This window comes from Muntiacus reevesi, chromosome 3, assembly GCF_963930625.1.
Source record: "Muntiacus reevesi chromosome 3, mMunRee1.1, whole genome shotgun sequence".
Taxonomy (NCBI): Eukaryota; Metazoa; Chordata; class Mammalia; order Artiodactyla; family Cervidae; genus Muntiacus; species Muntiacus reevesi.
This window is the reverse complement of record NC_089251.1, coordinates 111,212,269-111,234,242: the sequence shown is the minus strand read 5'-3', so window position 1 is coordinate 111,234,242 and position 21,974 is coordinate 111,212,269. Positions and strand designations below refer to the sequence as shown.

The following is a 21,974-nucleotide window of genomic DNA, read 5'->3' as shown; positions in this document are numbered from 1 at the left end:
TAAAATAAATTTTAAAAAAAGATCAAATGAGAAATACACATAAGGCTCAGGCACAGTGCCTGGCACTTGGTCACAAGTGGCTAATAATCCCATTACTATTATCAATACCATAATGGAATCCCTGGCAGAAATGGGGAGAGCCAATGGGACTCCCACTGCTCCCCAACTGAGCTCCAAGCAGTGGGCTAACTTGCCCGGGCCCAGTACTGGTCACGACCAAAGTCCTCAACAACCAACAGCAGAGGGCGGGCAAATGCAGGGATGACAAGCGGAGGCGAACGTGCTTCAGTTCAACTGTAAGTTTATTAGAAAGGCCATGGACAGATGAACCCTGAGTTACCAGCTGAGGAAGAAATGAAAAAAGCTCCTGCCCCTCTCGGCCCGCCCCACAGGCCTCTCATGAACTCTGTCCTGTGGCGGACTCCAACTGAAGTCAGCCAGAAAGTGCTTTCTCGATGCTCCTTCAGGGACTGCTCGACCTGACTGCAGGGGGCCCAGGGGTGGATGCTGGTGCCTGGAGCTGGGAGCCACAGGGCCTTGGTCCTTTCCTCTAGCAGAAAGTGGTTCCAGACCTCCCTCCCGCAGCACAACAGAATAGGAGCCAACCAGGGTAGAGCAAGTTCTGCTAAACAGCCAAAGGCTCTGGGAGGGGACGCCGGACTGCCTCGGAGGTGGGTGCAGATGGCTACAGACAGCCAGTCGTGGGGGTCCCCAGGGGGAATCCTAAAGCTGCTCTAAGGGGACTCAGTCACAGAGCGCCCTTATGACTCAGCACCCTTCTGGGGCTCCACTGGCTACTTCTGCTCCCAGAAAGGCAAATGGCTCTTGTAGAAATCCATGGTGGTTGACGCCATTTTTTCCTTAAAAATAGATAAAGAGTTTGTACAGTGAATCAATTTCAACCAGCAGAGCCTGAGCCGAGAAGAATCTGTCCTGGGGAAGGAGAAGGCACTTCTCACACCCTCCCTGGGGTGATCCGGGCTGGCTGCTTCCTGGGCCCCGCGGGGCTCCGCTCCCTTTGGCCCTGGGATTCAGGTCTGCTTCCTCTGGGAAGCACACTGCCTCCATCCAGCTAGCACCGCCCTGCGGCCTGGATGCTCGGGCCCCTCACAGGGTGGTGGACGGCAGCTTCCTCACCCGCCGCTGGGCCAGGATAGACGACTCGATGGGCTTCAACTGAGGGGTGGGCTTGGAGCTGTTGAGCGCTGAGTAGGTAGCTGCCATGGCTCCCTGGGAGACAGGGGGACTCAGTTCATGACGGTGGGAGGTACATGTGCTCCAGGGCCAAGCCAGCCCCTCCCAGGGTTCTGCAGCCCACCCGGGCCCCCGTTAATCCTGCCTTGGTGGTTCTTCACTGCCTCCTCCCTCAGATCAGAGGCTTCAGAGGGCAGGAGCTGTGCCCGCCCCCAAGGACTGGGGGCCATGAAGGCACTGTCGACACCCTGGCGTGTCAGACAGGGGCTCCCTGGGGAGAGACGCACATGGCATCTCCTGGCTCTACCACCCCGAGTCCTTGCCCCCGGAACCCTGGCTTGGGCCCCTGTGGCCCAGCAGCCGGGGGCGGCGGTACCTTCACAAGCTGCAGGTCCTGGTGTGACAGCTGGCTCTGCGGAAGCTTGTCTTTCTGGGTGATCCACGGGTGCTGCAGGACCTGCTTGGCTGTGAGGCGCTGGTGGGGGTCCACATGCAGCATCTTGGACACCAGGTCCTGGGGAAGAGCAGGCAAGGGGGTTGGTGGGAGAGGCTAGCAGGGGAGCAGAGTGCTAGGCCTGGCCGATGGGGACTGGCTAAGGCAGCGGTTTCCTGCAATCGCCTGCCTGGACCATTGCAGTAGCCCCTGCAATCCTTTCTCCACGCCGCTCCAGGGCCTCCTCGAGTGGCATATGCCCTTTTTGGGGATTTCTTCCTAGAAGGCCCTTTCTTTTCTCTTTCACCATCTAGAAGCCACGCAGGAAGGTGGGAAGAACCGAAGGCTGGGGCTGGGAAGGATCAAAACCTGGCTCTGCTGCTGATCACCTGCATATCCGGGGCGAGTTAATTTGACTCTCTGAGCCTCAGCTTGCCCTCTGAGAAATAGGATGACAAAAGTACCCGACTCATAAGGTCAATGCGAGGGGGTACTGTTCACTAAGGACTCAACCCAGTGTCTGACACAGAGGTTCCCACCACTGGGACCTGTTGTTTAGCACTGAAAGCGCAAACGTTCCCTCCTCTGAGAAGGCCTGTCTGCCTGGTGGCCCGTAGCTCTGTCTGGGCTCCACTGCCTATACCTCTGACCAGGAGGACCTGCCTCTGTCCCTCTGTGTGCAAGCCTGTCTCTCCCCTCACACTAAGTCCCCACGAGGCAGGGGCCGTGACAGTGCAGCCCTCTGCCCCCCTTCAGGGCCCAGAACACAGGAAGGGCCAGTGAACGATCACCAAGTTGTCCAAATAACACACAAGATAGAGTGCAGAGGAGGGGGCAGCAGTCTGCCTGGGAATCTTCCACTTGCAGAAATAGAGCAACAGAGGCCTGTGGGATATTCCACTTGGAGAAATGAGGCTGCTGGTCACCTGTCCATGGAATGCCGAAAAGCCCTGGGGTGGGACCCGGCCTCCCCAGCCCTAAGTGAGCAGGGTCCAGGCCTTACAGACTCACCTTGGCTGTGTCTGAAACCGTGTTCCAGTTTCCCCCGCTGAGAGTGAACTTGCCACTGCCAATCCGGGTCAGGATTTCCTCTGGCGTGTCACTGGGTCCGTTGGCAAATGGAGTGTATCTGGAGGAAAGTCCACCTGGTGTAGGTATAGCCTCTGGCCTCCTGGCGGCGGGGGTGGCGAGGGGGGACTGTGTCTCCCCCTTCAGAGCGGGTGCTCCCAAAGGTGGCACTTCCTCCCCAAGGTGGAGCTCCCAAAGACAGCATCATGTTCCTGTCTCCAGCCCTTCCTGAAGCAGGGATGAGTCTCTCCCATCAGACAAGCGCCACCCCAGCCTGTACACTAGGGCTGGAGGAGGGGGCGGGGGGCAGACGGGGTGCAGGCCAGAGGGGCACTCACCCCGCCAGCATGGTGTACAGCAGAATGCCCAGGCTCCAAATGTCGCAGCCTTCATCATAGCCCTGGCGCTTCAGGACCTGGCAAGGAAGGCAGGCAGGGAAGGGTGGTTGGGCTAAGGGGCATATGCCTGCCTGCTGCTCCCCAAAATGCAGGACAAGGGTCCCAGGTGTGGGCTGATCCTCCCTTGGTACCTGGACCGAGGCCACACAGACTGGAGTCCTGGACAGCGTGGGGCCTCTGGAAGGGACACAAGGCCCCCGTGCCAGGCCCCCCCTCACTCTTGCAGCCGACGAGGCCGGGCCACTCACCTCGGGTGCCACGAAGTTGGCAGTGTAGCAAGGTGTCATGAGGAGCCCGTTCTCAGCCCGCAGCTGCTTGGCAAAGCCAAAGTCACAGATGCGGAGGCACTCGGGGTTCCCAGACTCGTCTACATACAGGATGTTGCTGGGCTTGAGGTCCCTGTGCACGACCTGGGGGCAGAGGGTCCGGGTCAGTTCTCCATGTGAGCAGGCTGCTGGGGGCCCAGGTCCACTGCCAGGGATGGGAGAGTCAGAAGATGGGCCCAGAGAGGGGGCAGAAGGACCCAGAATCTGAAAGGGAGGGAAGGGGCTGCCAAGGGGCCTTGGTGCTGCTGGTGTTATCAACTTGAACCCTCTAGGTCAATGTCTGTGTGTGTGCATGTGCTCAGTCGCGTCTGACTTTGCAATCCCATGGACTGTAGCCCGTCAGGTTCCTCTGTCCATGGAATTTTCCAGGCAAGAATACTGGCGTGGGTTGCCATTTCTTACCCCAGGGGGTCTTTCTGACTCAGAGATCAAACCCGAGTCTCTTGTGTCTCCTGCACTGGCAGGCGGGTTCTTTACCACTGAGCCACTTGGCAGCCCTAACTTCATTGTCCACAGTGAACGCCTCAAATCTGCCTGCCACACATGTGTGTACGTGCATGCATGCTAAGTCGCTTCAGTCGTGTCTGACTCTTTGAGAACCTATGGACTGTAGCCTGCCAGACTCCTCTGTCCATTGGACTTTCTAGGCATGAATACTGGAGTGGGTGCCATGACGTCCTCCAAGGGATCTTCCCAACTCAGGGATCAAACCCATGTCTCCTTACGTCTCCTGCATTGGCCACCTGGGAAGCGGGGACCACACATGTGACCTAATGGCAACTCCATCCTTCCATTGCATGGGTCAAAATCTTAAAGAGTCATTCTTAATTCCTCTTTTTTTCTCATATTCTTCGATCAATCCATCAGCAAACACTGCTGGCTCTACCATTAAAACATATCCAGGGACTTCCCTGGATAGTGGTCCAGTGGTTAAGACTCTGTGCTCTCAATGCAGGCGGCCCAGGTTTGATCCCTGGTCAGGGAACAAGATCCCACACGCCATAGCTAAAGATCTGGAGTGCTGCAACTAAGACCTGGTACAGTCAAACAAATAAATATTTTTTAAAAAATATCCAGAGCCCAGGCACTTTTGAGCCCCTCTACTGGCAGCATGAGGATCCCAGCCATTATCATCCCTCCCCTGGATTACGGCAACAACCTCCTAACTGGTCTCCCTGCTTCTGCTTCATCTCCTATGGCCTGTTCTAAACAGAGAAGCCAGAGTGATCCTGTTAAATGTAAGCCAGTTCATGTCACCTCCAAGGGGTCCCCTCTTAAGAAGAAAAGTCTTTACAGTGGCCTGGTGGTCTCACCTCCTCTCTCCCCTACCTCTCACCCACATTGCTGGCACTCTCTGGTCCTCTAGCACTCCTTTCCTTGCTCAGCTGGCTTTGGCCATGCCAGCCTCTTTGCTCTTCCTTCAACTTGCTAAGCACACTCCTGCCCCAGGGCCTTTGTACTTGCTGTTTCCACTTTCTGGAATACTCTTCCCTTAGGCATCTGCCTGGCTCATTCTCTTATTTCTTTCGGGTTTCAGCTCAAATGTCACCTTACCAGTTAAGGCCTTCCCTGGACCATTCCATATAAAATAGCAACCACAGACCAGAACGCCTCCGTCTCCTCACCCTGCTTTATCTTTATCCACAGCATTTACCACTGTTGGATATTTACTTCATCGTCTTCTGAACCCACCCACTGGAATGTAAGCTCCAGGAGTGTTTTGCTCACTGCTGCATCCCAGCATTAAGAACAGTTCCCAGCACATAGCAGGTATTCAATAAATACCTGCTGAAGAAATGGAGGCCTTAAGCACATGACTCTGCCCTGGGCTCATGTGTAACCTGAGGAGGCTGACCCATTCCACTTCCTTTTCATCCACACCCTCTCCCTCTGCATGGTTCCATTCAGAGTCACTAACTCTCACCTAATTATTGACAACTCTCAGATCTCTGACACTAACCCGGAACTTTCCTGAGTCCAGGATCACACAGCTGCTTACCAGATGGCAACCACTGAATGTCCCCCTAGCCCCTCAAGCCCAACAATCCCAGACTAAACTCATTTTCACCTTCCTTCTCCCATGAGCTCATGGTACCTCCCTGAGAGCTGTGAAAAACCTTCACTGGCTCCCTACTACTTCAGGATAAACCCTGAAGTCCCCATCCTGGTGTGGAGAGCTTGGCTGTTCGTTCTAGCCTCACTGTCCACCACATCCCTCCAGTGCCTGAAGCTCAGGCCAGAGGGGGGTCCTTCAACCACGAACAGCCATATCTCTCTGTGGAATGCCTGCTCACCCCCAGGACGGAGCATAGGGACTCGCACACAGCAAGCGCTATGTGAGCTCTGTGCCGTGAATGAATGAATTGCACCTCTGAAACACACAGACGCTTTGCACATCAGATCGGCCGAATCTTGCCAGTTAGTTGGCTTTATAAGAGGATCCCTGCACAGTCCCTGTGGAGCCAGGCCAACAGGCTCCAGAGGCAGCTGCTGCTCACTCCAGCTGACAATCACTACGCAGCAACTCGGGCCCAGGTTTCAAAAGCAGCCGAATTACCAAACCAAATTACCAAACCAAGAAAACACCCACGTTGCGCAGGCCAAACGCAGCCACTGAGTCACAGGCTGTGGCTCTAGTGAAGTTGTGATTTCAGTCAGGAGGCAGACGGGCTGTAGTGTGAACCCTGGCTCTATCGGCAGCAGCTGTGTGATCATGATGTATCACTCAACATCTCCAGCCTTTGGTTTTGTCACCTGTAAAACGGGGCTGATAAGAGTGCTTGGCCCCCAGCGTTACAGGAAGGCTCATACGAGTTATGTACCAGAAGTATGTAGCACAGGGCCTGGAAAATGACAGCTGCTGCCAGAGTAACCCCAGCACTTCCTGGGGCTGAACCCCACCATCATGCTGGATATCAAGATACAGCAAGTGCTTGTTAAGAAGCTCTTAAAAATTAAAGGACAAGAAGGGCAGGAAAATGAGGGCACAGATGCTGTCCAAAGCAGCAGCCAATCACACGCAAGGAAGGAGCTCAGACTCTGAAGCCAGTTTAGCTATGAGACTTTTACTTAAGCTCCCAGAGCCTCAATTTCCTCACCTATAAAATGGGTGAACTAATACTCACACCTTCTTCATAGGTTTGTTGAAACAACTGAGTGGATGTGTAAAATACTTAGAATCTGTCTGGCCCGTGGAAAGTGCTCTGTGGTGCTAGTGGCAGCAAAGTGCTCTGTCATCGCCAGCATCATCGGCGGATGCGCGTTAGGGCACCTGTGACCAGCCACACACACACAGATAAAGGATGAAGCTCTTTGACGCAAGTCATCTGGTTAAACAGAGAAGTCAAAGTGCGAAGCACTACCGAGTTCTCAGACAGGCTGTTCTCGGCACCCTGGGGCCCTGACGGAAGCTAGAGACTTGAAAGGGCTCCACATCTTAAACGAAGAAGTCCTGCAAAATAAAACGAAAAAAGGCAGACAACCCAATTTCATTTAATGGACAAAAGACTTGAACCGACTTTCCATAAAAGAGGCTGTCCAAATGGCAATAAACCGCCGAAGAGGTGCTCAACTTCATCAGTCATCCGGAAAACGTAAATTAAAACCATTATGGGATACCACTCCTCCTCTCTTAAGAGTGGCTATAATTAAAAAGATGGAAAATGCCAAGTGTTGGCAAGTAACAGAACTCTCACACACTTTTGGACAGTATAACTATGTAAAACAACTTTAGAAATCTGGCAACATCTACTAAAGATGAATATAACCTGCACTATGACCCAGCAATTGCACTGTTATGTTTATACCCAGGTTAGAGTGGACAAGTGTTCACGAGAGACAAGTGCAAGAATGTCACGGCTGTGTTACTTGTCATAGTCAAAAAACTGGTAACAGAGACTTCCCTAGTGGTCCAGTGGCTAAGACCTCCAAGCTCCCAACGCAGGGGGCTCTGAACACAGTTCAGTCTCTTGTCAGGGAACTAGACCACACAAGCCAAAACTAAAGAGCCCGCATCCTGCAACCAAGACCCAGAGCAGCCAAAAGAGAAGAAGAATCCTGAATATCGTCAAAATCTTACTTTATCAGCTTTGTGAAGCAATATGCCGAAGGGACCATCACTATCAACTCCTTCGTTCTTGAATACCTTCTTTAAAAAAATAAATAAGTAAACTAGTAACAACCCATGTCCACTAAGGGTAGAAAGGATAATTAAACTGTGGCTTATTCACACAGTAGAAACCACAGAGCAATGAGACCGAGGAAACTGCATCCACACAACATCACAGGTGAATCTCAGAGAGAGTGATCAGTGGCTGAAGTCAGATATGAAAGAGTACATTTATATTAAATTAGAAGTCAGCTTAGAATGGTTATCTTGGAGGAGGGAGAGTGGAAGGGGTTCGAGGGGCTTGGGGAACTAGAAATCCTTCAGCTCCCACTCTAGAAAGCCCTTCCCTGAAGAGTTTCTTGGTGGTCCAGTGGTTAGGACTCCCAGTTTTCATTGCTGAGGGTGTGGGTTCAATTCCTGGTCAGGGAACTAAGCTGAGAGGCACAGCCCTGTCTGCTCTGGGTGCTAGTTATGTGGGTGTATTCACTTTTGAAGACTTATTGAACTGTACATGATGATCTATTTATGTGATATTTCAATATGAAGATAACATGAAAACAAATAGGAGGGCCCAGAACTGGTCACCTTCTTCTCATTTCTCAGCTGTTACGATGACTAGATTCCTGGCTTCTGGACCACAGAGGCCAAAGTGGTAAACGGCTTGAGAATCTCCCTCCAAAAACCTCCATGAGAGCTTCCGATTTCCTCCTCATCTTCCCCTAGTATTTGGAAAGGGCCAGAAACTTTAGAGGTAGCTGGTAAAGAACCTGCCTGCAATATGGAAGACCTGGGTTCGATTCCTAGGTTGGGAAGAGCCCCTGGAAAAGGCAAAGGCTACCAACGCCAGTATTCTGGACTGAAGAAACTTTAGGGCCCATAGGTTCCAAAATCCCAAAGATGTCCTTTGGGCAAGAAATAATATTCTCCCATGACACCTCTACAGAGTGAATGTCTGTACTTGGAGCTCACCTACCCCTCACAGAGAGGCTCACTACTTTTGGAAGCAACTCCCACTCTAGAAAAGCCCTTCCCTGGTTATTTTCCTGGTGGTCCAGTGGTTGGGACTCTGAGCTTTCACAGCTGAGGGTGCAGGTTCAATTCCTCATTGAGGGAACTAATATCCTATAAGCTCTGAGGTACAGCCATCCCTGCTCTGAGCTTTAGGTGGCCTGCTGGAAACTCACCACTTCAGCTCTATCTTCTAAACCTTCTTCGGGTAATGCTAGCTAGTACTCACGTGAGAACGAAACAGGAAAGGGAAGCCCGTGTACTGTCTGACCTGACATATTTCCATATCAGTCTGTTTGCACCGGTCATTTCAAAACACATAACCACTTCAAACACGACCATGCAGTAACCAAACTAGACCTCTGGTGATAAGGTAAGTTCTTTTTCACAAAAGAATCCCCCTAATAAGTTAGACAGAATCACACATTGTTATTTTTGCAAATTCTAATGAAATGATTCAGGGAAATGTCACAAAAGGCTGAAACCATTGCATGAAAGGTTGGTGAGGATCTCCACGATACACCTCACACCCACCTACTGCCTGACACCCGTTCACCCATCCCCAGACTGTGATGACTAACAGGGGCAATGAGACACTGGCTCCCAGACATGATGCTGTGCGAAGTTCACTGCACCTCCCATGGAGTGATTTTTGACTCCATGCCCCCAAAAAGAAGTTGAAGCGAAATCTAATTAAGACTTTGGAGCACCTTGCAGTTTACAGGAAATATAAGCAATAGAGAAACAATTAAAATGATGCCACAAGAAGCAAACACATTCAAAATGCGGGACCAGGACTTCCTTGGTCGTCCAGTGGTTAAGACTTTGTGCTGCCAATGCAAGGGTTATGGATTCAATCCCTGGTTGGGGAACTAAGATCCAATATGTTCTGCAGTGCGGCCAAATAAATAAGTAAATAATGTGGGACATTCCACAGAACTGCTCTCTTCAACAAGTCAGTGGCATCCGAAAGGGAGGTTTTACTATGGAGGTGACATGGATGTACACATTTAATGAAACTCATCAACTTGTACACTGAAGATCTTCTGTAGGCAAATTTTATCTCAGTTTTATAAGAGGCTTAAGGGGTATGATAAGTGAATGAAAGGTAAGAATCTTGCAGAGATTGTGAATCCAATAAACCAATCGCAGAAAGACATTTTTGACATTTTAGTCAGTTCTAATGAGGTGGATGAACCTGGAGCCTATTATACGGAGTGAAGTAAGTCAGAAAGAGAAACACCAATATATTAACACCAGTATATTAACGCATACATATGGAATTTAGAAAGATGGTAACGACAATCCTATATGAAAGGCAGCGAAAGAGACAGATGTAAAGAACAGACTTTTGGACTCTGGGAGAAGGCAAGGGTGGGATGATTTGAGAGAATAGCATTGAAATATGTATATTACCATATGTAAAATAGATGACCAGGGCAAGGTCAATGCATGAAGTGGAGCACTCAAAAGCCAGTGCTCTGGGACAACCCAGAGGAATGGGGTGTGCAGGGAGGTGGGAGGGGGTTCAGGATACGGGGATACATTTACACCTGTGGCTGATTCATGTCGATGTACAGCCAAAACCACAATATTGTAAAAAAATTAGCCTGTGTTTCCATAAGCATTTCCTCCTACATCCACTTCCTCTTGTCCTGACAGCTGAACCCACAGCCAGATTTCTCCCTGAAGCCTTGAAGCTCCCACAGTGATCTCACTGCTTCCTAACTCAAAACCACTCTGCATCTGTAGCTCCCCACCCAAATTTCTCAAACACTCTGGCTCCCTTCTTCCCAGGCTGTGTGACCTCAGGCAAGTGAGCTCACATCTCTGAGCCTTGGCTTCCATAACTATAAAGTGAGACCAAGAACAGCATCTACCCAATAGAGTTGTTGCAAAAATCAGTTGAGATAATGCAAGAAGGAACTCAGCATGATGCCTGCCTAGGTCCTGAGTAAATGTTCCTTTTCACAATGTGGCCTCATCTGTCCCTCCTTTCCTTCCTTAAATCCATCCACTTGCCCACTCACCCGTCTCGAATCTCCCCTCTGGCTGGTGGAAGATTGCCACTGTCTGGGCCAGTCATGGTCCATGCACTCTTTTGATGGTAAGACCCCAGGCTGCCCCCCCGCCCCAGGCCCACTCAGTACCCCCTACTCAAGACTTACCCCCTGGGAGTGCAGATACTCCACGGTCTTGCTGATGGTGTGCAGGACGAAGCTGGCCTCACGTTCCGAGAAGAATTTCTGCCGTAGGATCTTATCCAGCAGCTCCCCTCCCCGCATCAGCTCTGTCACCAGGTACACGTGTTTGCCGTCATCGTACACCTGCCAGAGGCCACACCATCAGGCCCCTCCCCTCGATGCCAGGCCTGGGCTCCCTGGTCACCAGCTCACCGGGCCAGGGAGGAAAGACTGAGCCCTGGGCCTGCGTTCTGCTGTGTCTCATCACCCTCGCAGCACTTTCACCTGGGCCATTGGACAGGATGCTGGCTCTGTCCTGAGGGCAAGAACACTCTCGGAGAATGCCAGCGTCACCCAGGGAGGGCACCTGCTGCTGCCAGACTAAAGGCACCTCAGTGGACCTCCCATCTGTGAGCAGAGGAGGACCAGAAGCCAAAAGGAATGGCAACCCCGAGACCAGTCTGAGAGCCGAGGGCCCGTGTCCCCACCCCACACTCAAGGACCCCCACTCACATCTTTCAGAGTGATGATGTTGGGGTGCTGCCCGTACCGCAGAAGAATTTCAATCTCTTCCGAGGGGTCTCGCTTGCTCTTGTCGATGACCTGAGGAAAGGGGGTACATGTGGCAGTGTTGGGGGATCAACTCCAGAGTCCCTCCCTGCCACAGAGCCCCATGCTGCAGGGCATGGAGTCTCAGCCGCACACCTTCCATCCATCCACAGAGCTTCTAGCACCATCCATCTCCAACCAGTGGGCCAGGGCCACATCACCCACCACCTCCACCCCAGCCGAGCGGCCTTGGCCTGAACAAGGTCATGAGGCTCACCTTGACAGCATACTCCATGTTGGTGGCCTTGTGGACACAGCGCTTGCACTCAGAGTAGGAGCCCACACCAATTGTCTCTTTTACCACGTAGCCATCGCTAAAAACCAGGTTCTTCCCGTGTAGTTGCTGCAGGAGACCAAGAGGTGGGACTGATTATGTGCTCTGGAATGGAGAGTCATCTCCCAGAACCCCAGGCCTTGGGCCCCTGGAGGTGGCAGTGGGCAAGAAGGAAGCCTGGCGCGCTGTAGTCCACGGGGTCACAAAGAGTCGAATACGACTCAGTGCCTGAACAACAGGAGGCAGGAGGCCTGGGGTAGAAGACCTCGAGCAAGAGTCTGCCCCTCTCTGGGCCTGTTTCCTACACTATGATGGGCACTTGCCGGCTCCTGGGTGCCAGGCTGCAGTTTATGGTCAGTGGGTGCTGGAGGGGGCAGGTAAGGAGCCAACACACACATGGAGCAGTTGGAGGCTCCCAGAACCCCGGCAGGCCTGAGGGGGCACGGGAGCCCTGAGCCAGGTCCCAGCTCTGCCACTTACTGCGGGCTTTGGCGGGTTGTTTCCCTTTGCTGGGTGACACAGCCCACCTTGTGGGATGTCTCAAGGCTTTGAGACATGAACTGTATCAAATGCTTCTGTGATGCTGAGTGTGTGGCAGGTACTATTCTGAGCCCTTCTCACCAGGTGACCACACAGCCCACACGCGGCCCTGGTTCATGTCTGTTGCCCTCACACCCAGTCTGGTTTAACTTGTCTGGGACCAAGATATCCCAGTTGGATAATAAATCACACAGTCACCCTAACTTTATACACAGTAACTCACATAATTCTTGAAACAACCCTTGGGGAAAGGTTCTATCATCACCCCCATTTACAGATGAGGAAACTGAGGCACCAGGACATGTCCCCTCCACGATCCCTGACCTTGGAAGTTCTGACCCAGGCAGTGAGCTCCAAAGTCTCCATTCTTGCCTCTCAACTCTAAATTTCCCACGGAGTTGGGAGAGTAGGCAAGCGGGAGACAGTGGCAAGAGATCTGAGTGTCCCCCCCATCCCTGTCAGGGCCAGCCACCGCCCAGCACCACCAACCTGGGTTTGCCCTGGCCATACAACATTCTGCCTCTGTGTCAAGAAACTCATAACGTGGAGGAGGGAATGGCTACCTACTGCAATATTCTTGCCTGGAAAATTCCATGGACAAAGCAGCCTGGCAGGCTACAGTCCATGGGGTCTCAGAGAGTCAGACAGGACTGAGCAACTGAACACACACACACACAGGACTTATAAGGACCAAACATGTGTGAAAGGAAAGCAGATGGTGATTCTTGAAAAATTCAAATTTCAGAATATTTTAAAGTTTCAAATTATATACGTATATATGCATGTGTGTGTGTGTACACAAAGAAACTCATAACCACGCTGCCTTCCCTGTTTTACAAATGGGGAAACTGAGGCTCAAGGAGGTTGAGGCGCAGTGGGCTCCCCGGTGGCAGCAGGGTCTGAACCCAAGTCTGTCCAAGTTCAGGGCCTGTGTTCTCAGTTGTTCTGCCCTGTGCTTTCCAAGAGGAAAAGGACACTCGAGAAGTTTCTCCCGCCCCTCACCTGTACCACCGCGTGCAGGGGCGCCTGTGTGGCCCGAGGCTTGCCGTCATCCTCCATTAGGCCAGTGGCCACGAAGCTGAAGCCGCGGAACAGCTGATGGGCACCTGCACTTGGGGGGATGCCTGGGGAGTCTGCAGAGGCAGGAGGGGGATGTGAACCAGAGGAGGTACCCTTGACCCAAGGGAGCCCAGAAAGCTGGCTGGGACGGGAGCCTGGGCAGGACCTCTCATCCCCGGCTTTAGCCCATCTGCCCGTGTGTGTTCAGGCCAGCCCAGTGCAGTCATACAAGAAACAGCAAAAACCCTCACATCCACCACCCGCCCACTTTATCCCCTCCTGGAGGCCTCCTTGTGTCTGGTCTGCCCCTTCAGGTCCATCTTCTATGCAGCAGCCGGAGGGATGGTTCCAACCACAAGTCTGCCCCCGTCTGTACCCCTCCTCTGCCCTTGGGATAACGCAGGCAATGAGGTGCTTGTGATCTTAGCCTCCTCTCGCCCCACGCCACAGCTCAGCCGTGCCCAGCTTCTCAGATCCTTAGAGGAGACTCTAAGCCATTGCACGTGCTGTTCCTGCTAACTAGACCATTCCTTGTCCATCCTTTGAGGCTCAGCTCACACACTGTCCTCTGAGAAACCTGGCTTCACGCTGCTCCTCCAGCCTGTTGCCTCCACTAGGCTGCACTTGCCGAGCTGCCCAGAGCTGACTTCATCTCTCTCCCACTAGAGCCTGAGCCATATGAAGGCAGGGCCAGGGTCTGTCTTGTTTACCGTCAATCCCCGCATGGCTGGCACACTAATAGGGACCTGGTACATACTTGTCAGATAAATAAAGATGGGACACGCTGCTCGGAGAAGTGACAAGTTCCCCAACATCAGAGACGTGCAAGCCACAGTGAGAAAGGCATTCCCTCTGCTAAAACCTGTCCCCCCAGGAGGACTTTCAGAACACTTCCCCCATATGTGGCCAAAACGTTAGGATTTACCAAGCCCCCTCCCAGAAGCCGCCTCCTTGGCTTCTAGCAGTAACCCCATGGACTGAGTAGGTCTACGGCTGAGCCCGTGTTCCAGATGCGTCACCAAAGCCCAGTTGTCAGAGCAGCCAAAGCCGATTCCCACGCTTGCCCCTGACCTCTGGGCACTGTCACCCCTGCTCTGCCAGACCGTCCCCACCTCGCGTGTTTGCCAGGTCAGATTCTTCACCCCTGACGTGAGTGGGAGCCTGATGTGTCTGGTCTTTCCAGTGGGCTGAAGGTGCCTGGGGCCAAGGTCCTGACTTTTCTATTGTGGCCCACTCACCCACTCACTCCCACCCCCTTGCCCAGGCACAAAGAGGCCCATAGAGCCCCGGAGTGGGACAGCCAGGCTGAATGAGACGGGGACAAAGAGGCAGAGACTCCCCGCCTGCCTGCCCACACACCTGGGCCTGCCTCAGCCCTCAGGGCCCCTGCGCCCCAAGAGGTCCCTGACTCCCCGCTTCCCTCCTGGGGAAGGGAAAGCCCAGGACAAAGTCAGACGAGGGACGCACCCTTGGGCGTGCGGGATGTGAACTCAGTGTCAAAGTAGAAGGTGTCATCGGGTTGTGCCACGGCCGGCTTGAAGGGTGGCTTGATCTCACGCCGATACAGCTTCTGCAAGGTGGGGTGGGCGCCCTGGTTACCTTGGCACCCCCCACAGCCCGCTGGAAGCCCCATGCAGGAGGAGTTAATGGCCTGGACAGATCACAGGCTACGCAGACGGGGCATAACTGCTCGCTCTGGGGGAGGCCAGCCCGTGCCCCTAAGGCCACGCCGTCGCCTCTGCTTCACGCTGGAGGCTCGAGTCAGCAGAAGCCCCCTCCCACCACAGCTGAAGGCCTGCCTGGGGCCCCAGGGTGGACAGGCTCACTCACATTCCAGTCAATGGTGGAGTAGAAGACATGCCGCTTGATTTCCTCTGCCCCGTCAGGGCCGGAGCCTGAAAGAGCCCAGATGAGGGGTCTGCTCCAGGACGTTCTGACCCCCAGACACCCGCCCTGTCCTCTGAGCAGCCACGCCTCACTGGGGTCTGGGACCAGAGGCTAGGCTCATGCCACCCCAAGTCCATCCAGCCATCACCCCGAGGCCTACAGACCACTCAGCATTTTCCACTTTCTGGAGCCTCTTGATGATCAGGCTCCCATGTACTGATGGGAGAAGGAGGGTCCAGAGAAGAGAGGCTAGACAACTTGTCCAAAGTCAAAGTCAGGACAGGCCAAACCTGTCCTGAGATCTGCCAGAGGGTCCCCACCTCCCCCAACCCCGCACCAACTTAGGCCTCATCTCTGCTGCTCTTAGTTCATCACCCTTATCAGCCACCAGACAGGCTCTCCCTCCATTCAAGCCCAGACACCTGGATGGGACCTTAGGAAGCTGGTCAAGGTTCAGGTGAACCCAGGAGCCAAGGAGCCAACTGAGCAGCCGCTACAGGCACGTTCACGTGATTTCATTTAATCCACGAAGCTCAAGACCATTGTCCCCAGTGGAGACAAGGACCTCGGGCTCCAGGGGGAGATGTCAACTGCCTTGGGTCACTCTGCTCACAAACAGTACTCATTCGACCACGGTATCTGTGGAGGGACCACCACGTGCCAGCAGTGGGGTCCTGAGCCCCTGGCGCCTGAACTTGTGCCCCTTCTCCTGAGCCAGCAGCCTTGGCGGAGGAGCCGTGCCGGCCTCTGTCCTCATCCCCAGGGGGAGTGGAGATGACTCAGTTCCTGCTTTCCCCCAGACACAGGTCACCACCCCCCCCCCGCCCCCCACTCCACACATGGGGCCAGAAGGCAGGGTGGCCGCCGGCATTGTCTGCCCACACAAAGGACAACGGCCCCTTTCAGCCCCAGATGTGGCCCTGTGGCCTAGGCCGCAGCTGTACCCGTTCCCCTCCCCGGAGCTGGGGCCACTTACCGAGCCGGTTGGCAGGATTCCGCTTGAACAGGGCCCGCAGGAGGCTCTGGGCTTCCGTGCTCAGAAACTGGGGCATGCCTAGCTTCGCCCTGCAACGGACCCCGGGTCTCGTCAGGGCTGGGCCCCGCCCCGGAGGCCCCGTCTCACCTCCCGCCTCTGTCCACGTCTCATTTCCAGCTCAGTCAGTCCAGACGAGCTGTCCACTAACTTCCCTCCCAGAGACTCAGGATTCTCCGCCCATAGGCCCCTGTGGGTGAAAAGGGAGCCCTAGCAAAAGCACAGCGCTCGAACCAGTGGAGTGTCTCGTTCTTGGAGAATCTGAGGGTAGGTGTGGGGTGTTACTCTGACCCCCAAACGAGGCCAAGGAGAGGAGACACCTGGAGGTGTCAGAGAGAGGCTGGAGCTTACTTCAGAATCAGTGTCATGGTCTCCTTCCGGTCCTTCCCCTGGAAGGGCAGGGACCCCGTCAACATCTCAAACTGCAGGGAACAAGGGTCCGTTCAGGCTCTGGTCCTGCCCCCGAGACTCCCCCACCTCCTCCCACCTGGGCCAGCCACTCAGCCCCCCGCCCAGGAGGTCCACCTGGATCAAGAACTGTGTGTGTCCCTCCCCACTCCGTCAATCAGACCACCAGGAGCAGGACTAGGGGCCTGAGGTTGGGGAGAGGCCCAGTACCGGGCCAGGGGCACCCCAGGTGGGGCCAAGCCCGGAATCCTTCCAAGGAAGGAAACTGCAGCTCGGAGGAGTGTGAAGCCAGTTTAGCTATGAGAGGACAAGAGAAGAGCCTTAGAGACCAGCAACCACCCTCCCCCGCCCCCTGCCCCACAGATGGGGAAACTGAGGCCCAGTGCCTGGGCTGGATGCTTTACCCCTGCGTGGGCACTCACCATCAGGACCCCATAGGACCACCAGTCTGCACTGTGGGTGTGGCCCTGGCGGTTGACGACCTCGGGGGCCATGTACTCCACCGTCCCGCAGAAGGAATAGGCCTTCTTCTCATGGTCGATGGCCTCCTTGCTCAAGCCGAAGTCTGTGGCAAGGAGGGCAAGCGGACACACCTTCAGGACCCCTTGCCTTCCTCGCTGCCGCCCCTGCACACCCATCCCCACTGTCCAGAGGCCTGAGGGCATCACTGCCATGGTACTCAGGAGGAAACTGAGGCCCAGGGGGGTGAGATGGTCTGCTCAGCATTACACAGTGGGGACCTGGGATTCAAGCCCAGGTCATGCCAGGCCTGGACTTTTGACCACTTCTAAGTGCCTAGCACAGCCTCTCACGACAAGAGGATACCCTAGTACCCAGCCCAGGTCCATCTAGAGCCCATCTTGCCCTCCCCTGAAACCGGAGGGGCAGGAGCCCTCCACTCACCAGTGAGTTTGATGTGGCCTTCCTCATCCAGAAGGATGCTGCAATGGAGAGAGGGGGTCAGGGCCCCTCAGCCTCGGGCCTCTGGTGGAGTCAGGTGACACCATGGGGCTGCAGAGGTTGGGCCCAGCCCAGAGAAGCTGATCCACCCAGGTCCGGCTGATGAATGGGTGGGTGGAAGGTACTCATGGTGCCACACAGGTGTGTTGCCTACCTCTCCACTAATTCTTGAAACAACTGTGTGAGGTAGGTACTTTCATGCCCCATTTTAATCATGGGGAAGCTAAGGCCCAGGAAGGTTAAATAACTCCCCTGGTCAGAGAGTTAGGAGGTGGCAGAGATAAGATCTGAATTCGGGTCTGCCTGACTCTGGGCTTCCCTGGTAGCTCAGATGGTAAAGAATCTGCCTGCAATGCAGGAGACCCAGGTTTGATCCCTGGGTCAGGAATATCCCCTGGAAAAAGGAAGGGCTACCCACTCCAGTGATATTGCCTGGAGAATTTCACGGACAGAAGAATCTGGTGGGCTACAGTCCAAGTGGTTGCAAAGAGTTGGACATGACTGACTTAACACTTTCACTTTTCACTTTCTGCCTGACTCTAAAGCCACATCTCACTTCACGTTAGCACCTGCCCCTGGCTCCCAAGTTACCACTTAAGGATATTTAGATGTTAAGGAAAATTCTACAGAGAGTCATATCAAGGAAGGGCTTTTAATGGTGGCATCTCAGATGTCATGCTGGATTAGCAAAAAAAGTAGGCAACCCCCAGGCACAGAGGTAACTGGTGCTTGGTGATGGCAGCACTAGTGATGAGGCAGCCCCCCAGGTGAGCCCGGTGCTACCACCACGCTGCTCCACCCACCCATTCTTGGGGCAACCCAAGAGAGAGGGACTTTCTCAGGGGAAGTCACACCCACCCGCCTCAGACTGGCTCTGTTCTAGAAGAGGCCCCTGGGGCCTGCCTCTGCACACCCTAGGGAGCTGGGCAGAGCTGGGCCTTCACTCACTTCTCAGGCTTCAGGTCTCTGTAAATGATGCCTAGACTGTGCAGGTGGTCCAGGCCCAACGCCAGCTCGGCCAGGTAAAACTTCACATCCTCTTCCGTGAACATAACCTGCAACAGGAGGGAGGGGGCTTCAGCCGGGATCGCCCCTTTCTCAGGAGCTGGGGCACTGGGCAGTCAGCAGGTTTCCTCGCCCTCCTGAGATTCCATACCCCCTTCTCTTTATGAAGGGGTTTGAAGAATGAAATGACTAATATCCAAGTCACTCATGGTAGCATTGAAAGGCAAATAGGGAAACACTGGAAACAGCCCAAGGGTCAAGCAGTAAACTAAACTGTCTACTTCCCAGACAATGGAGCGCTATGCCAGCTATGAGGGGTTCCTAGGTAGTTCAGTGATGAAGAATATGCCTGCCAAGCAGGAGACACGGGTTCAACATCTGGGTTGGGAAGATCCCCTGGAGGAGGACATGGCAACCCATTCCAGTATTCTTGTCTGGAAAATCCCATGGACAGAGGAACCTGGCAGGCTACAGTCCATGGGGTCGCAAAAGAGTCAGACTCGACTTGGCGACTAAACAACAAAAATGCAGCCATAAACTAGAGCAAGGATTCCTCCATACAATGGATGGCTGCAGATTCACCTCCAAGATTTAAGTGCTAAGTCACTCCAAAACACACTGTCATGAAAAAAGCAAAGTACAGTATATACAGAACAGTATTTTGTATATAAGAAAGTAGCGGTCAGGATTCAGATCATACATTGAATTGGTTTGTAATTTTTTCCCAAAGAAACATGGGAAATTTAGATAAGAAAAATGTTTACCTAGGGGGGAGTCGAGAGGGCTGGAGTGGGAGGAAGATTTCTCAATGGATATTTTTCTTCTCAGTCATGTATTATCTATTCGATCATTCAAACAGCATTTTAAACATTTAAAAACTTTGGTTCTCTTCTAAAATTTAATTTGTATTAATGGTCCCATTTTTATATCTGGTTCAAATTCTTTTATGTGAGTTCAAAAGCCTTTTGGTTAATAGGACATAATCCTAAAGAATCCAGCTTTCCAGATGGATTTGGGCTTCTCCAAATCCTCATAACCTTGCCTGGAGAAACCCTGAAAAAAATGGAAGTGAAGGGGTTTCCCTGGTGGTCCAGTGGTTAAGAATCCATCTTGCAATGTAAGGGGCATGGATTCGATCCTGGTCTGGGAACATCCCACATGCCTTGGAGCAACTAAATCTGTGCACCACAACTGCTAAGCCCGAGCTCTAGAGGCCACAAGCTACAACTACTGAAGCCCATTCACCCTAGAGCTCGTGCTCTACGAGAGAAACTACCTCAATGAGGAACCCAAGCACTGCAGTGAAGAATGGCCCCCAATCGCAGCAACTAGGGAAAGCCTGCATGCAGCAATAAAGACCCACCATAGCCAAAAAATAAATAAAAACTGGTAAATAAATAAATCCTAAAAAAAAAAGAAGAAGAAGAAGAAGCATGGAGGTGAAGAGGTGAGAGCCACCCTTGGGTTCCTGCAATCAGGGCAGGATCACATCCTGGGCCTGATTCGTCTCACCCATCTCAGGGAACTCTCAGAAACTCTGCCAGGGAATGGGCTCTGTCCCAGGGTGGGTCAGGGAATGCTGGGCAGGCCTGGGGAGTCCCACGTGGAGGCCTCACTGTCACGCCAGCTCCATCCGCGGCCCTGGCAGTGGGCGTCCCGGGCGTCAGCTCACCTCTTTAGAGAGCCGAGTGAAGAGGTCCCCGCCGCGCAGGAAGTCCAGGATAAGGTAGAGCTTGCCCTCGGTCTGGAAGGCTGTGGAGACGGGAGAAGGCCGTGGAGGAGCCAGCTGGGCCCTGGGCCTTGTCTCTCTGCCCCTCGGCTCCCTTGGTCTGCCGGGCGGCAGATGGGGCAGTATGCAGGGAAGGCAACAGGCCCCCAGCAAGGGCAAAGGCCGGCAGGCGGGGTGGGAGGTCAGGGAGGCTCTGCGGTCTTACCGTAGTGCAGCTTCACCACGAACGGGTGGTTTACGTCAGCCAGGATGTCTCTCTCCATTTTGGTCCGAACGCGGTCACGCACTGGTCAAAGGAAGAAAGGGCTTACCAGAGGTCTGGTTGCCCAGCACAGCGCCCCTCCAGCCTTGGCTAAGAAGGACTCTCTTTTCTACTTGTTCCTCACGTCTCTCGGCAGTGCCCGAGACTGGCCCTCGGTGCCCTGCCCATCTCTCTAGCCCTGTCGCTAGCTGTGCCCCAAGGGGCCATTCAATCCAGCCAGTCTAAGCAACCTGCTCCTTGCGTGCCCCCAGCCTCTGCCCCTGTGGCTCCCCCTGGGATGCCTTCATCAGCCCCCTCTCCATCTGGCATAAAAATCTCCAGTTCCCAGACTTCACTGGTGGTCCAGTGGTTAAGACTCTGCCCTTCCACTACAGTGGGTGTGGGTTCGATCCCTGGTTGGGGAAGTTCCACATGCCATTCGGTGTGGCCAAAAAAAGCAAGAAAAAAAATCCCCAATTCTAGCCTGAGGCAGAGTCCCTGGGCCTGAAATTCAGACTCATGGGTCTGAGCAGGCACCTCACCCTTTTATTTTTTTAAGAATAAAAGTCCCTAAGCCACTCTGATCATCAGCAGGTTCTCTTCTGACTCAGTTCAGACATTTTCTCCTCCAGGAAGCCTTCCTTAACTTGCCAAGCTGAGCTGGAACCCTCTGGACTCCTATCGTGCTCTATTTTCCCCTTCAGAGCACCTTTTACCCTCTTGTAATTTTTTTGCTTCCCTCATCAGACAAGACCGGGACCATGCCGGATTAAATACCCTCATCACTGTTTCCAAAATACACCTAACATTTTCAAACTATTACTATTCCTCTACATTTCTGTTCAGGCATAGTTACTCCCTCCTGGGGTATCTTTCCTCTATGTTTTCAGTCTGGAGAGAAGGCCTAACTCGCTCTCTAAAGACACAGCTCACCTGGCTACTCCCATGGGAGCCCCTTCCCTGTGAGGCTGAAACCCAGACTCTCCCGGGTCCCAGCACCAACTGCAGCACCCTGGGGGGGCCCGCACCCGCTCCCCTGTCCTAGCCCGGGAGCCCTCCACAGCACCTTTCTTCTCCCATCATCCTTCCTAGGGAAGGATTCCCATCCCTACCAGGCTGGTCTTACAGCACCACAGCTAAGCCCACTGTGGCCAGTACCTCCTATTCTGCCCCCATCCTAGCCGGGGTCCACTCCTCCTGGTCAGCGGGACCAGCCTGGTCCAGTCCAAAGCCTACTCCCAACCACCCTCACACCCTCTGTAAGTCTGGGAATTCTAGACATGGGCTCAGCTCCCTTCTGAACCTCTCCATCCATCTCTGGGGCCCTGCCTTGACTCATCCTTTCCAACCTACCCAACTGCCTCGTTCCCTGGGCCCCCTCCTCTCCTCTCATGCACTCCTCCACTCTGAGACGCCTCCCTCAGACTCTTCAAGCATCATGAAGCAATTCTGCTCACAGAATGCCTCTGCCCAACCAAGCTGATGCCTGATATCTGAAGCCCTTGCCCACG

The 21,974-nt window shown here is 53.8% G+C and overlaps 1 protein-coding gene across 5 annotated transcripts in view; it reads right to left on the bottom strand.

Moving 5' to 3' along the window:
• Positions 1 to 292: 292 nt before the first annotated feature.
• The window catches only part of RPS6KA1 (ribosomal protein S6 kinase A1), a 37,206-nt gene continuing 15,524 nt past the window's right edge, over positions 293 to 21,974 (bottom strand). For 3 of the 5 annotated variants that reach the window (XM_065930137.1, XM_065930140.1, XM_065930136.1), the window contains 18 exons: positions 20,428 to 20,508; positions 20,166 to 20,245; positions 18,437 to 18,543; positions 17,432 to 17,469; positions 16,951 to 17,093; positions 16,472 to 16,542; positions 16,064 to 16,152; positions 15,031 to 15,095; positions 14,668 to 14,770; positions 13,144 to 13,274; positions 11,545 to 11,670; positions 11,232 to 11,321; positions 10,704 to 10,862; positions 3,342 to 3,503; positions 3,034 to 3,110; positions 2,639 to 2,756; positions 1,571 to 1,708; positions 293 to 1,230 (listed from right to left, as the gene is read on the bottom strand). In XM_065930137.1, coding sequence (XP_065786209.1) covers positions 1,108 to 1,230; positions 1,571 to 1,708; positions 2,639 to 2,756; positions 3,034 to 3,110; positions 3,342 to 3,503; positions 10,704 to 10,862; positions 11,232 to 11,321; positions 11,545 to 11,670; positions 13,144 to 13,274; positions 14,668 to 14,770; positions 15,031 to 15,095; positions 16,064 to 16,152; positions 16,472 to 16,542; positions 16,951 to 17,093; positions 17,432 to 17,469; positions 18,437 to 18,543; positions 20,166 to 20,245; positions 20,428 to 20,508 — 1,901 coding nt within the window. In that variant the 3' untranslated portion in view covers positions 293 to 1,107. The remainder of the gene's footprint in view (positions 1,231 to 1,570; positions 1,709 to 2,638; positions 2,757 to 3,033; positions 3,111 to 3,341; positions 3,504 to 10,703; positions 10,863 to 11,231; positions 11,322 to 11,544; positions 11,671 to 13,143; positions 13,275 to 14,667; positions 14,771 to 15,030; positions 15,096 to 16,063; positions 16,153 to 16,471; positions 16,543 to 16,950; positions 17,094 to 17,431; positions 17,470 to 18,436; positions 18,544 to 20,165; positions 20,246 to 20,427; positions 20,509 to 21,974) is intronic. The other 2 variants (XM_065930139.1, XM_065930138.1) reach the window with 1 other exon arrangement.